The sequence below is a fragment of the Columba livia genome, chromosome 4 (genome assembly GCF_036013475.1).
Source record: "Columba livia isolate bColLiv1 breed racing homer chromosome 4, bColLiv1.pat.W.v2, whole genome shotgun sequence".
Classification (NCBI taxonomy): Eukaryota; Metazoa; Chordata; class Aves; order Columbiformes; family Columbidae; genus Columba; species Columba livia.
Genome location: NC_088605.1, coordinates 78,269,687 through 78,284,426, shown reverse-complemented (window position 1 = coordinate 78,284,426; position 14,740 = coordinate 78,269,687). Strand labels below are relative to the sequence as shown.

At 52.1% G+C, this 14,740-nt stretch overlaps 1 protein-coding gene across 7 annotated transcripts in view; it reads left to right on the top strand.

Annotated features, from left to right (window-relative positions):
- SHROOM3 (shroom family member 3) overlaps window positions 1–14,740 on the top strand; it is a 128,595-nt gene that overhangs the window by 36,962 nt on the left and 76,893 nt on the right. For 4 of the 7 annotated variants that reach the window (XM_065062860.1, XM_021290142.2, XM_065062861.1 and 1 more), the window contains one exon: window positions 56–210. In XM_065062860.1, the coding sequence (XP_064918932.1) occupies window positions 56–210 (155 nt within the window). Of the gene's footprint in view, window positions 1–55; window positions 211–8,914; window positions 9,111–14,740 lie in introns of those variants that run through there. The other 3 variants (XM_065062868.1, XM_065062866.1, XM_065062864.1) reach the window with 3 other exon arrangements.

The following is a 14,740-nucleotide window of genomic DNA, read 5'->3' as shown; positions in this document are numbered from 1 at the left end:
GCCAGAGCACGGCAGGCACGTCTCACCATTTCTTTCCTCTCTCCTCCCTGTGCAGGTCGAGGAGGGAGGTAAAGCGGACTCCCTGCCTTCCAAGCTGCGGGCTGGTGACGAAGTGGTGAACATCAACGAGGTGGAACTGAGCAGCTCCAGAAGAGAGGCCATCTCCCTGGTTAAAGGGTCCTACAAGAAACTCAAGCTGGTCGTCCGCAGGTAGGCAAGATGCAGCGCTCCTTCCCTCCCTCCCCGGAGGCTGTCCCCGCTGTCCCCCTCTCATCTCCAGCTGGAAGTCTAGGACTTCTCCTGGTCTTGGCAAAAGCCTTGGTTTAGGCACACAGGCATGAGCCCAAGGGCAAGTGTTTGTTCTTCCCAGCTAACATTTCTGTGACTCCTTTGCCACCAGTACACCCAGACCTGTTCCTCTGCTCCCCTGCCACATGGCAATCCAGGACTCCTGTTCAGTGACTGACCAGCAGTCCATGTTCTCTCCAAGTGCCTGGGGCTCTCTGTGAGGGGGTGGCGGTTCTGTACGTAGCTCGTGTCTCATTTGCTGCATGTTGTCACTGTTGCGGTGACAGCAGAAGGATTTCCACTGGCCTCAGCAAGACTGGGGGCTGTTTCGTGTTCCGCAGGTGAGTGACAGAGCGGCTGTGCTGCCCGCAAGCAGTCTGACCGAGACTGTACTCGGGATTGATGCAGGGGAAGAGCAGCTGCCTCACCTGCATCCTTTGAGCAACAGCCTCTGCGTTATCACTGGATGAATGAGCTGTGACCCACTCTGTGTCGCCATTTCCCTGGCAGTCTCAGGCCTTGCAAATGGTCCTGAGTAGCGATGTCAGTGTGCTGGGTTTGATGGCTGAGCATAACCCAGCTGAGCAAATCCTGCTGATCCCCTTTGGTGACATGTGTAACAAGTATGTTTGTCTTACGGTCAGGCCACAGAACTTGCATCTTGTTGTGCATCTTGAATCAGAGATGTCTGGATTTGGAGTCTGAGTGTTTTTCTGAGACCTTAGTAGAGATGCTTTCTGTATGTTTTTTGCCAGGGGCATGTCCAAACAGTTTTTGCTGTGTGGGTTGGGTGACAGCAGGTCTCTCTGCATGGAGTGCTCTATCCTGAGTGCACTCAGACAGAGGAATGTGGGCCAAGATCAGCATAGCTGAGGAGCTGCCATTAGCCAAACAAAAGGTCTGTGCTTGAGCCGGAGTAACTAACACCTGGGCCGTGGTGTCCGAGCAGGGCAGGTGTGAACAACTCAGACACCCTCCTGCTCTCTGGAGTGTATTTCAGGCTTTTGCTGGCTCTGTTCTGCTATTTACCTAAAGCACGTTTGGGTACTGACCAGTTCTGGATATCCATAGACAGAACTGTTAGATGGTTGCGTCGCCAGTGCCAGGAGATTTGCAAAAGTAGTTCATTGCAGTCTGAGTGTTTTCTAGAAAAAATGGTTTTTATTGAAGGCCCATGTAGATTGTAGCCCAACTCTATTGACTGAACAAAATGGTTAATTCAAACTAAGTTAGCGAAAGTTCAAAATTAAAACCCCTTTGTCACATTTTAGTTTCATTTTGCCAAGATGAACTTTCCTTTTCCTTTGTAACGAGTATGCAGGGGTATTTGATATTTTTTCTGGTTCAGAATACTACAGTGAATGTGAAGGAACTTTGGTTCTGAGCCTTCCATGGTTTCATTTCACCCCACTAGAAAGCACATCAAGCACACTGGTGTGCGGAGTTGTTACATTCACGTGCTGTCTCCTCGCCAAGGTGCTTCAGGCCCTTTCTGCACATTTGAAGCTCAGTGACAATCCATAAACTTTGAACTGGAAAATGAAAATGAAGAGCTCAGCCCAGACCTCGTTTGGGGTCACTGCGCGCAGCCCCGGCTGAGCCTGCAGTGCTGCGCGGGCTGGCAAAGCAGCGCAGAACAAAGCTGTGACGTCCCGACTGCTTCGTGGGCAGTGGCTCAGAATGAAGGAAAAGCCAACCCAAAAAGCAAAGTAAAGCAAGCAGCTGAGCACAGAACCCGAGCCACGCGGAGCCTTTACGTCAGCGGGATGCTGCGGGACAGGCCGACATCCGCGTGATGAACCGCGAACGAACAAAGGTTTGCAAGCCCAGCTTGAGGTAAAGCTGCAGGCCCAGGGATGTGCAGACGATCTTTACCCCAGACGTAACGAGTTTAGCCATCGAGGCTGATGAAGGAAGCACTGTGTGCTTCCCTGCAGGGGCTGGGTTTTGTTACGGGGACAAGAAGGTGATGTTTTGCAGTACTACATCATCTGAAAATAAACTAGTAGTGGAAGTGCCTAAGATACTGATTGTTTTTTAATTGGCCAGAGTGATGTAATTGAAGTGGATTAGGGTTGCTTGCTGCAAATACCAGCAGTCTGAAAACTCTCTGAACGGTCACTTGTCACCTGAAGTTTGAGTCTGTGATTTTAGCTTCACACTGACGTGGACTTTACCCCTTAAAAGTCATATGCAAACAATAGCGAAGTCTGTTTGGTGTCTGTGGTTTTTCCAAAGCATATTCAAGGTCAGTGTGGTTTTGATTGCTTGTTTTTCAAATTGCAGTCTCCGGAGCTCTGTGGAGCAGTACGGCAGTGACTCCAGACAGCACAAAGGCCAGAAAGCACAGATCTTTCTATTCAGATGTATTGCAGTGAGAATACCAAACAGAGGAGCTACAAGATACATTTGACCCACTCCATACATTTGCGTAGCCCATGTAACACACTCAGATTGCTATTTAATCGTAGCTTTTTATTTTAGGACAAAGGTAAGCTTTCAGTACCGGAGGCAGCAGAGTGGAGCTCTAGCTGTGTTACTAAGCAAACGCTGATGTTACAGCAGCTTGCTGGGTCTGCAGACAGGTTGTGGCAATTATGTGTTATTTTACTTGGAATGTCATCTGCAAAGCTCAATACTGGTACATTAGTGTCTGTCATCGTCAGTCTGTTATTTGTCACTTTAATCGAGGAAAAGGGTGGGAATAGTTTCAATGAAGGGAATGTGAAGGGAAAATCAGAGAAAATTCAGTATGAGAGGGAAGAGGAAGATAAAGAGAGGTGAGGAAAATGACCTGTCTCACAGTGATACTTCATGGATATGAGTGGTTCTAAATAAATAACCCATGCCAGAGTAGTTAGTACACGAGGACCATGGTCTGCCTCGCACTCTGTGCAAACCCCCTGCTGACATCAGGGAGGAACCTGCAGCAGCAGAGGTGTAAAGCTGTGAATTCATATGCTTTCTGCTTCCCTGCTCATGGACTCAGTGTGGCAGAGGCAGAGAATGACCAGAGGAACCCCAGCGTTAAGCAAATACTGCGCCTGTTCCAAGGTGGTCCTCATTTGGGGGACACTGTTCAATCATTTTTCTTGGTTGCTCTCTGGCTGCTTTTTCTTCATCTCACTCACCTCAGGAGCCCTCAATGGCAGTTTTCAAGCTTTCTCTGCTTCTTTAGCAGCGCTGCTCACACCTCACTGTTGAACAGGCTGATCCTAAAGCCTGTTCCTTTCTCCCTGCCCGTTCCTGGCCCCCTCCCTCTCCTCGTTTTGCCCATTCATTTCCAGGACTATAGGCGCAGCCGTGGATGTGTGTTCGTTCCGTGGATGTGTGTGTCCATCCCGCAGCCCCAGGCCTGCAGCTGGGGTGCTGTGAGGAAGCTGCTGATGCTTCACGTGCCATTGTGGCCAGGCCAGGATCAGCCAGAGTAAGAGCTGCTCTGCATGTCCTGGAGTTACAGAGCCATGCTGATTGTACCTTAGGTGCACGTTCCAGTCCCCGCTAAGCTGAGTTATGATTTCCTGCGTCACATACCCTACTGCTAGTGTATTTTGTGTACTCATCGCTGGCATGGTGCTCCATTCTAGTTGTTTTTCTGCTCTCTGGTTCTTAAGACTTTTAGAATATTCACAACAAACTTACCTGCTTTCTCCTCCCCCTTCCCCACTTTTTAATGCAGGGCTTTTCAGGGCACTTTCCTCTGCTGGCCCAAAAGAAGGCACTTTGATTTCTTTCTGGTTTATTTCATCCGTGAGCAGTCAGGCAGCACGCACAGCACTGCTGGCGTTTCCAGCCCTCTCAGCCACATCACCTTGCTGCAGGTGAATGCAGGGGGGCGGCCTTGAGAATTATCGCCAGGTAAAGAGAAGAGATAGCGCTGTGCTGCAGGGAAGGACGGACACTGTCGCTGCACTGCTGGGAGTGAGCCGAGGAGCCAGGTCTCCGCAGGTATTTCCCATTGTAGTCTTCCATATACCTATATCAGTGCTGGTGGCAATGTGGGTGTGAGCCACACCAGTTCCATCAAGCCTGAGGAATCCACGCTCTGCTGCTGGGGATCTTTTTGCTCACGGTTGGCCAGTTTGAGAAAGATAGGTGTGAATCACTATGAGAAACTGCAGAGACCAGTTGAATTTCGGCAGGGGAGGCTTGTCTGCTGTCCTGAGAAACTGCCTTAGGTAGTTCTTGATGCTCAGTTGATCTTTAACCAGCTGGAGGAGTCAAAGTGTTTGAAAGCTGAAGCTGCAAGCCACAGAAGTAAGGCTTAGTTGTTTCATTGTGGAAGATGAGTTATTTTTTCCAACTTGCTTTTTTTCTGTCAGTTCCTCTCAGACTTCAGTGTCTAAGCAGATTTGGTGCAATTAAAAAAGACCCAGGCCTTTCCAGTTGTATCGGTTCGATCTAATTGTGTCGTGCACGCTCATATCAGCTGAAGATAAGGCTCAAAACACGGGCATTGCCTTGTCTGCTTTGCAGCGACCGCAGTGGCCTACAGCAGTTGCCAAAAATAGACTTTTGCACAGGTCAGTAAGCAAGAATGGCTGTCAGAGCGTCACACTGTTTACATAGTTTTACATTCAGGGTGTTCATAACGGCAGCAATTAGCTCACTGAGGCATGATGGCCAGTGTAGCCGTGCTGCGAGTACGGTGCTGCAGGGAACGCAGGGACAGCGGCTCTCGGCCGCAGTGCTGTCCGCAGCAGGGACAGCAGCTCTCGGCCGCAGTGCTGCCTGCAGCAGGGACAGCAGCTCTCGGCCGCAGTGCTGCCTGCAGCAGGGACAGCAACTCTCGGCCGCAGTGCTGCCTGCAGCAGGGCCTCCGCCAGCACCCCGCAGAACCTCGGGGCAGAATTTGGCCCTCGGATTCTTTAGACTCTTGGATCCAGCGTCAGTCTTGTTCAATAAATGCAAAGGTCTGTTAAATTTGCTAGTGGAACAGCAAGTAACAATTTTCTACAGAGAACTACCAATGTTTTAGGCCTTTCCTCTGTGGCTGCTGACATGCAGGAGTCCTGTGGAGACCTTCTGGGGTGCTGTTTTTGGGGCTCAGGGATGTGGGGGGTTCTGCAGTTGCAGAGCTGGTGAGATTGCATGAAGCGTGAATCACAAAAGAACTGCGGCGTACAACAAAACCGCATACCCCGAGATGCACAATATGTGTTCTTAGCGAATATCGGACTGTACAGATATGAGCAACTGTACGAAGCCTGTTTGAGTGTTACTGATGTAGTACATACAATATTGTATCAAAAATTAAGTACATTCTGTTCCTACAGCGTATAGTTTCCCTAGTATCTTACTGCTCTTGATGCTCGATGTAGGACACGGTGGCACAGAGCCCAGTGCTGCTGAGACCAGCGCAGGAACACCGCCCCTCGCCTCGTTCCTCTCCACAGCCGCCCACGAGCGACTCCTCTGCTCACACAAACCATCGGGAGCTTGAATGGGGAGCAGGTTTTGTGGGCTTGGTGCTAGCCATCACTGCGAGATGTGTACCACAACTAAAACACGTGGCGCCGCTGCTCCTGTAGCGGCTAGCGGCTTTGCTGGCAGCTCTGCCTGTCCCAGGGCTGTGCATCGCGCAGTTCTCATCCTGGGTTTTGTGTGCAGTGAAAGATGTTTGACTGTGTTGTCTCACTTTCTGGGGCAGCTCTCTGGTGAGGTATGAGTAAACAAAAAGGTACAACCACAGCAAAGATCCGTATTCAAGGCAGCTGATGTTCTATTTCGGTGTTCGTGGTTGGTAGTTTCTGTCTGCTTTGAGTTCAGCAATGCCTGCAATTCTTATTCATCTCAAAGAGCCTTAAGCTCAAATAAAGGAGAGGTGGGCATAGAAAACATTATCCTCATTTTCCTGTTGTGCTAAAAACTGTACAAAGAGAAAGGATTAGGCTTATCCGTGGCTATAACTGTAATCTGTGTGTTGGGTTTTATGCTTCCCTACAGATTCTCTGTGTTGCTTGAGTTATTCAGCTTATTCTCTTGGCATGTCCCTGTCCCTGGGCCCCCTTGTCTGAATGATGAGACCCGGGAGGAGGAGTAGGCTGTAGACGTGAGTGCAGGAGTGCCAGAAGGAAGCTGGTGATTCAGGTGACGGCGGGTTCACCAGGGATGCACCCCCTGGGCACACCAGTCCCGTGGTGCCAGGGGCTGTGTCACACTTAGGCAGTCGCTGCATTGCAGACTGCTGGGGCCGGGAGGAGGTTGGAGGCACAGGTGTATTTGCTCTGCTCTTGTCTTCGTCTTGACATGTCTGCGTCAGGTGCTGACAGGGAGAAGATGCTGGTCTACGTGGCTACAAAGTTCTTCTCCTTTCAGCAGCCAACTGTGATAACTAGGGCTTTAAAATAGAGACAGGGAAAAGTCTTCCACTGTGCTTGAAACATGATCCTGTGGAAGTCAAAGTGTGGGAGGAAGATGTCAGTGCGACCGACATCTGAGGCGTAGAGCCGATTGGAGCCTGTGGAAAGTGGTGGAAAGATTCCCACAGACTCAGAAGGGCTTTGGCTCAAACCCTCACCGCGCAGCAGTTTCCCTCATTGACCAGGAGAGAATGGGCTGTTCCTAGAGAGAGGGGAGGCTGCTGGTGTTTCCACAAAAAGCCAAGCGCCAGCACAATTCTTCAAAGGACTCTGTGGACTAATCCTTTCCTCTTATGACACTAATGTAATTTTGTGTCGTATCTGACAGCGTGCCAAAATTTGCGTCAAATAAGTCCAAGTTCTGTGAATGAAACTAATGAGGACGGGCGCTGACTCACGCCGCACTCTGTGGTACCGCGGGAGCGGGTTTGCCGAGAGCTGCTGTGTGCCGCGGCTGGTGTTTGTGCAGTGATGGTGGCCAGAGAGCGGGAAGAGGCCGGTGCGGTGTACATGGAAGCTGTAATCCCGACAGCTCGGGAGGCCAGAGCTGGCACTGCGCTGCTGGGCGCTGGCGGGGCGGGCTTGTGGCCGACACTGCGGGACGCTGGCGCACTCTGCCTTTGCCTTTGCTCACAGCTCCCGGCTACCGGCGTCACTGATGCTCTGTTGCATGATGTCTTTGCACAGGGGCTGGTTCTTTCAAAGGGTGTCTTTTTAACGCTCTGAATAAGGAGCCTTCAGTTGGAGTTTTACATGAGGAGATGGGTCCTCAGCTGATACATTTGAGGGCAGACTTTTGAACAGGGCCTATTGAGCTAAGACAAGAGGTGATGGTTTTAAACTAAAGGAGGGAGATTCAGGCTGGACAGGAGGAAGGAATTGTTGCCCTGAGGGTGCTGAGAGCCTGGCCCAGGTACCCAGAGAGGGGGTGGATGAACCATCCCTGAGACATCCCAGGCCAGGCTGGACGGGGCTCTGAGCAACCTGAGCTGGTGAAGATGTCCCTGCTCATGGCAGGGGGGGCACTGGGGAGCTGGGAGGGCCCCTCCAACACGTGATTCTGGGATTCTCTGACCAGCCAAAGCCCATCAGGGTCCTGACCCATTGTTTGTACAGTGTTTAAAATACATCATTCAGAAACTGAGAAGAGCCATTTAGCTCCGAGTCTTCTGTTTACCAGAGTTAAAACCTGTTGCTTTGGGGAGGTGAGTGGAGGCGGTCAGTGCCATCCTCGCTCTCGGGGAGTCAGGAAACTCCTCCAGAACGCCGCGTTGGGTTCCTCCTGCTCGGAGATGTTTTCATGCGATACCACTCCTTACACTCGCTCCCCTTAGGCATGGGCGATCCAGCGCTGCTGCCTGGCGGCTGTCAGGGAGGTGACTGCATCCCGGAGGATGCTGTGCACAGAGCCTCGAAGTACAGGGGACAGGGAAGTGTTTGGGAAAGATTGTGAATAATGTGGCTTGTTCTAACAGTGGAACTGGGAAAAAGATGTTTAGGGGAAGTGGAAGTGAAACTGTGTGTTCCTTTTGGCCAGAAATGAAACATTTTGCTCCCTGTAGGAAAGCAGGTTAATGTAATGTACGTAGCATGGATTTAGTGTATGTTTTCAGCATTCTCTTGGGTGTTAAGGCAGGCTGGCTGGGTGGAGGGCAGCTGTAACTGCCTGGCAGTGTCAGGCTGACGTTCTCTGTGTCAGGGACTTGTCTGCGGTATTTCCGTGGGTTTCACACAGACCCGTGTGCCCACAGCCTTCTCCTGGGCCGGGTGTCGGGCCCGGGGCAGGACAGGAGGCAGAGGGACCTGTGGAGCTGCCGCTGGCAGAAGGAACCATTGTGGGCGTCTTTTCAACCTTGACCTTGCAGCTGAATTCCTCCACTGGAACGTGTGGGCCAGTGAGCAACAGAGACTCACGTCCTGCTCCACCTCTCCTCCACTGCGGGGTTTTAGCCCCCACTCTCACTTCCAGTTACTTTTTCCAAATGAAATTCGAGTGGTGAATTTCAAGAGAAACAATCAATATTTGTGGGTGGCTGGAAGCACTTCTTTATTGAGTACAGTTTCTCCTCTCTCCCCACAACGCCCGCTGTGCGTTCCGAGAGCAGGCCAAGCTCGGAGCGGTGGAGTCGGGACGGAGCTGCCTGGCACTTTCCCTGGGCAGATTTCCCTTTGCTCACGGTCCGTGCTCCTGTCTGTCAGGCCTGCTGACGACTGCCGGGGAGGAGGGCAGTAATCTGAGCCGCCAGCCCAGCAAACCTCCAGCTTTTTACTGTGGGATTAGGCCCGTGGTGCCTCTGTGCGCAGCACCTGTATCTGCGGCTTGGTATCTCAGTTGCCGTGCTCCCGTTTCTCCGCTTTCCGGGGCGGTGCCGTTCCCCGCTCCCAGGACCGCGCTGGCCACATGGCGGGCTGGCTCCGCCGGGATGGGGACACCTGAGGCTCCGGCCGCTGTCTCGGAAGGTAAGGAGCCTATCAACACACACAGCAAAGCGAGGCGGGCACAGTGCTGTGCCCGCAGAGGCAGCCGGACCTTGCGGCAAGGCTTCCGAGAGGGACGACAGGAGTCTTAAGGACCCTGCTGGTCCTAAATATCACAAGCATCATAAGCTTCTGAGCAAAGAAGTGCCCAGGCAGTGCCGTGGAGGGTTTTTCGCGTGCTGTTGTAAGCGAGCTGGTAGCAAACCAGGAGCCGGTGCCGCAGCGCTGCTCAGGCTCTGTCACGCTGAGCTGGCGAGTGCTGTGAGCAGACGTGCTGGGCTCAGGCTAGGACAGCGCCAGGAGCTCGCAGGAGAGCTGGACTCAGAGCCCCGGCGTGGCTGAGGCCATTGCCGCCCTTGGTGGCAAGGAGTACTAATCATACCGTGCACTTGGGACTGGAGGATGTGACTCACATCCACAGCGTGTTGTGTCAGGTGTATTTTGCAGTTTTATAGTCTAGAAGAGTCTCTGCTCAGTGAAGTGGCACTGGTTTTGGCTTCACCTTGTGTCAGCTGAGTGTTGTTCTGCATGGGTGTCAAACCAGACCAACACTTTGCATTAACGTTTGGTGCAGACGGACTAGCTGTACAGCACAGGATATATTCTTGTTTGATTGGAACGGTAACATTGCAGAGAGCAGAGACAGAATGAGAGAGAGACTGCTTCTTAGGAGCTGGCAGTCAGTATAGCTGCAGTGTGGGCCTGCACAAACTTAGATTCGTTGAAGACCTGTCCTATATTATACACACCTATACACCCTTTTAGATTGGTTGTGAATCATAAAACTAAGTTAATTGAACTTTGATATTGATTCTTTCCTGAGACATGGAGTCCTTTAGAAAACCCAATAAATAATCTTTAGACTCATTACCTGCTTCGTTGCTATGAGGATAAGTTTCACTTTAGCTTTGTTTGTTTGTTTGGTGTTGCGGATATGAGCCAAACCTTTAGCCGTGCGCTTCAGCTGAAGCTGTAGCACCTGGTGGCTTTTCTGCGATGTGGTGATCTGTTTAGTGAAGGTTGGCAGTGCGGGTGAAGGCGAGTTCAAGTGCTGCTGGTGGCATATTGGGGCCTTTGTCCTTGTCTGTGCAAAAAGGAGTATTTTGGGGGTTTAGATTATCTGCTTAAGAAAATCAACTTGAAACAGCCCGTTCTGAAGTACAGAAGCAGCTACGATATGGGAGTGCAGCACTCCGCTTTGCCTAATACGCACTCTTAATTCCAGTATTTAGAGAGCAGGGAGATTTTCACAATAAAACTAGAACTGGCTGCAGTAGCAGACTCCCAGATCTCCTCCTTTCGCCTTGCCTAAGCAAGCTCTCCCTTGCAAGAAGGATGTGGCCGGGAAAGGGCCGTCTGTGTGCTGTCAGCTTGGGTCCCTGGAGCTCTCGGGGGCCGGCTGTCCCACTGGGGCGGACACGTGCGCTGGGAGCGTGTGGATGTCCTGCCCGCTGTGCCTGCTCTCAGGAGCACACGCTGGCCATCAGAGCCCAGGCTGGTCGGCACGTCAGTAGCCCTGGAGGTTCCCGCGGCAGCGGAGCTGACAGCCCCACGGCCTGGAAAAAGCAGCTGTTTCCCAGCACAGGTGCCATGGCCCTGCGGCACGGGCTGGTGCCTGCATGGGCGGGCATGTTCCCCGGCTGCTGAGGCCTGAGGAACCTCCTGTCCTTTGCTGAGTCCCCTGTACCTGCAGCAGGGAGGTGGGAGCTCTGCAGAGGGCAGCGCCGGCTCTCCCCTCTCACCCCCGCGGCGTGCTGGGCTCTGTCCCGAGGGACTGCAGGCGGTGCTGCAAGCCAGGCACTCGCTGGAGCTTACTGTGGACGCATGTACGGGCAAGGGCGTCGCTTGGGTCCTCAGCCACTCCTGCTTCAGTGGTCGGACGCCTCCTGTGGTCTTCGTGCCAGGTTGTAGATGAGCCAGACGAACATTTCTTCTTCATTCCTGGAAACAATATGAGCAGAGTGATTCAGTGCTCTGTAGTACAGAATGCGGAAAAAGGTCACGTATGTAGGATCTGAAATTTGAAGAGACGCCTAAATTAAAGAGCCTTGGTGGTCGCCTCCTTCAAGTGAATTGAAAAAAACATCTAGAGGTGATGTTACTGTTTCCTCTGGTCTGTTTTATAGTCTCTTAAAAACAAGTCTTTCTGAAGCCTTCCAAGGGTTAAGGGCAATACCTCATAGAAACCCAAGCGGCTGAAGAAATACCAGATAGTAACATTTATCTCAGTTGCCAAAGCCTGGACATTTCTTTCTGCTTTTTAGTAATTACAGCCTGCAGGGACCATTTAACAATAAAACGTAGCAACTTGGCTGTTATAGGGCAACCCATGTGCATAGGCACTGAGGGCTGTGCCAGCATCTCCTTTGTTCAATAAAGTAACAGCAGGAATTTGATTAAAGACCGATAGAAAAGAGAGGGAGGGAGAGGGAGATACATAGGAAAGATTAAAGAAAGAAAGAACCACCTGGAAACTTCATTCCTCCTTTATTTCTAACTTAAGCTCATAAATACCAAATCTAAACCATTGTGTGTGTGAGAGGGAGGGAGAATTTCCTGCGTGCCTGCACAGAAAAGACTGCACGTGCAGCCGTGCCCACTGACGTGGAGCAAAGTCGTACTCTCTTTTACAAACTTGGTACTTGCTCCTTGTCCGCATCAGAAGAAAAGGGAACCAGAAAATAACTTTGTCCGCGGTGCGTTGGAAGGACGACACTCGGGAGGGCCCGGCGAGCCGCGGCGAGGGAGGGCGGTGGAGGAGCTTGCCGGAGCCGCGGGCGAGCAGCGCGCGGGCTGCCCAGGCTGGCACAATGCACGGCAGCTGCACGGCCAGCGCCGCCGTCCTGCTCGCCCACTGCATCTGCCGCTTTGTCTGCAGCCCGCTCGGAACCCCCAGAGGAAAATAAACCCGGTGACTCCAGCAGACAAATGCAAATAAGCCCCAAAGAGCCCTCTTATGTGTGATCAGCAAGCGACAGGCAAATCGCATTCAAATTCCTTACTGCAGAGCCAACATGCCTGTTGTTTGGGTTTAGGAGACCAGAACGGTACGATCGAGTGTCACATGTGCACATGGGGGTGATGGCGATTGACTTCTCCTTGGTCCGGTTGTAGCCGGGAGCTGGGCAGACGCTGCTGTGCGGTCGGAGGTGCGTTTGGCTTCTCAGGCAGGATTTTGCAGGGCTGAGACCATGAACTCTCCAGCACTGGGATCTGCAGAGGGTTTCTCAACAGAGTCTTGCATATTTTGGGTGCTCTTGCAGCTAATGTTGCCCTAGACTAGACTAGATGGAGCAGGAAGGCAGAATCCTGTACCTGGAGCTCATCGCTGCTGCTTCTGCCGTCTGCCTTCTATAAACCTGGACACCTCATCTGCTTAAATCATGCTTTTCCCCACCTGGTGCTTCTCTTACTCCATCTCTACGTTGTTTTCCCTCTGCACACCTGCACACTTTTTAGCTCTTAATCACCTGTTAGCCAGTGAATCCTTTCTGGCGGTGCCCTTGGCTCTGAAAGTGCTTTGAATGTGACGATGTGCTCTGAAGCAGAGCAGAGAGCAGAGAGCCCCCAGCTTTCCTCACCTCAGGCCGTTATCCTGGAGGCTGCTGCCTCCTTCCAGCAGCACAGGAACGTGCGCAGCCCAGGGCTGGACCAGGCCCTAAGGGACTGGTTTGTCTCTCACCGCCATTCAGACCCGTACAAGGGTGCAGGAGCCGGCAGCGTCTGGGACTGAGCCACCAGCCAAGAAACCTCTTTCTCAGAGTGGCACGAACACTCAGAAGGTGCAGCGTCCAAATTCTGTATGGCAGCTCAGTTGTGGGCAAGCTCAGGGATGGAGCGGGATGGGAAAGGCAGAGGGGGTGGCACAGGCACCCAGAGCAGAGGGGTCGGCAGGCGACAAGGGGCTGGGCCGCCCTGCACCCCAGCCTGGGCCGCAGGAATGCGGGGAATGCGAATGGCATGCTTGAGTGGACAGCTTCAGAGCGCGGCCGGCCGGCTCTCCTGCCATCTGTTGGGAACCCCGCGGGCCCATAGCAACAGCCGCTCAGGAATGGGGCTGCTTTTTGCTTGTTTTCCATAAAGCAATTCTTCCTCGCCCTATTCTCCCTCCTGCATGCGCATACTCATGAATAAGCGGGACGGGGCTGGGATTCCTCCTGCGGAGTGATGCGTGCTGAAGGAGACAAGGGGCTTTTAGCGCTCAGCTTGCATTTGGGGTGGGGAGGCATTTTTCCTTCTGAGCTGCGACATTCCAGGAACATGAACTGATGTGTGCAATTGATTTTTAATTGCCAAAATCTTGTTCTACTCAAATCGATAGCGGGTTCGTATTTGTCATGAGGTATTCTCAGTAAAGTCTCCAGTGGATGTGTAGCCACCTGGTTGTCCTTCTTGGTAAAACAGAGACCCCTTCTGCCATAGTATTACAGATGCCAAGGTTATAACTGCTGCAAATAACACCAGTGTGTTGATTTATTGTAACTCTCCTTTTCCTCGGGCCCCGCAGCAGTTCTGTTCTAGCCAAGGGGCTTTGCTGCATGGTCAAGTGGTGGGACCGGATTCCTGGGCTTCCAGATAGCTCAGCATCACCCGTTTCCTGAGCGATGTGCACTGTTGTGCCAGGGAAGGTTTTGCCCCATGAGAACTCTGTCTCCTAAAGGCAAAAGCGTTGAGATGTGCTGCTGGGAAGGGTCAGCGCTGAAACAGCCTCCATTCAGGCAGCAGGGCTAGGACCTGTCTGTCTGTCTATCTGCCCAAGTCCATGGGTTTACTCCTCCCTTTCCCCTGGAAACTCAGTTCTGAGATGCAGGCTTCTGGTCCTGCTCCCAGGTATCTGTGGCCGCATTCCTGCACATTGCTCAACCTCTCGCTGTGACTCAGCAAAGGGGATTGTTTTTAAGCAGGTGTTTTACTGCTGTTAACACAATGAATTATACGCTGTAATTTTATGTGAGAGTTTCAGGAGGTTTGAGGGGAGGCATTCAGAACCTTTCCAAACAGTGTATTGATTTATAGAGTATTTCTGTGCCTCGGTCAGCAGCGAGTGCAGCGGGAGGAAGAGCGGCAGCCCCCTGAGCGCTCAGGGCCGCGTGGAGCTGGGCACACAGCTGTCCCGGCTGCGTCACAGCCCGGCGGGTGTCCTGTCGCTGGAAGCCGACAGGGGCATGGGGAGGGGACGGAACTCTCCCTGTTACAGGTATTTGTTGTCACTTGACAGCTGTCACTTCGCAGTAGGTGATTTGCCTTCCTGTCAGCTCTCTGAGAACTGGGTGTGTTTGCCTAAGGTTGTGGGGAACGGTAGAAATCCTGCTTTCAAGTGCAGGTATCATTTAACCGTGATAAGGCAGCAGGTAACGCGTTTCTTCTTCAAGATGGCTGTGGGGAACAGGGAAGTAAAGTCTTTCTGTTCCTACCGAGACGGGAAAAAACAAGTCATTAAAATCTGATACCTACCTGCTTTTAATGGGGGAAATGTTGTTCAAAGAAATAATCTCAGCCCTATCGCCACCGAACTGTTTTCAGGAGCCATTAGCCTTTCACCTCCTCATATTTCCTTTCTTTTACTTTTGATCTCATTCAGGGAAAACGGCAAAGCTTCTGCAACCGGAGAT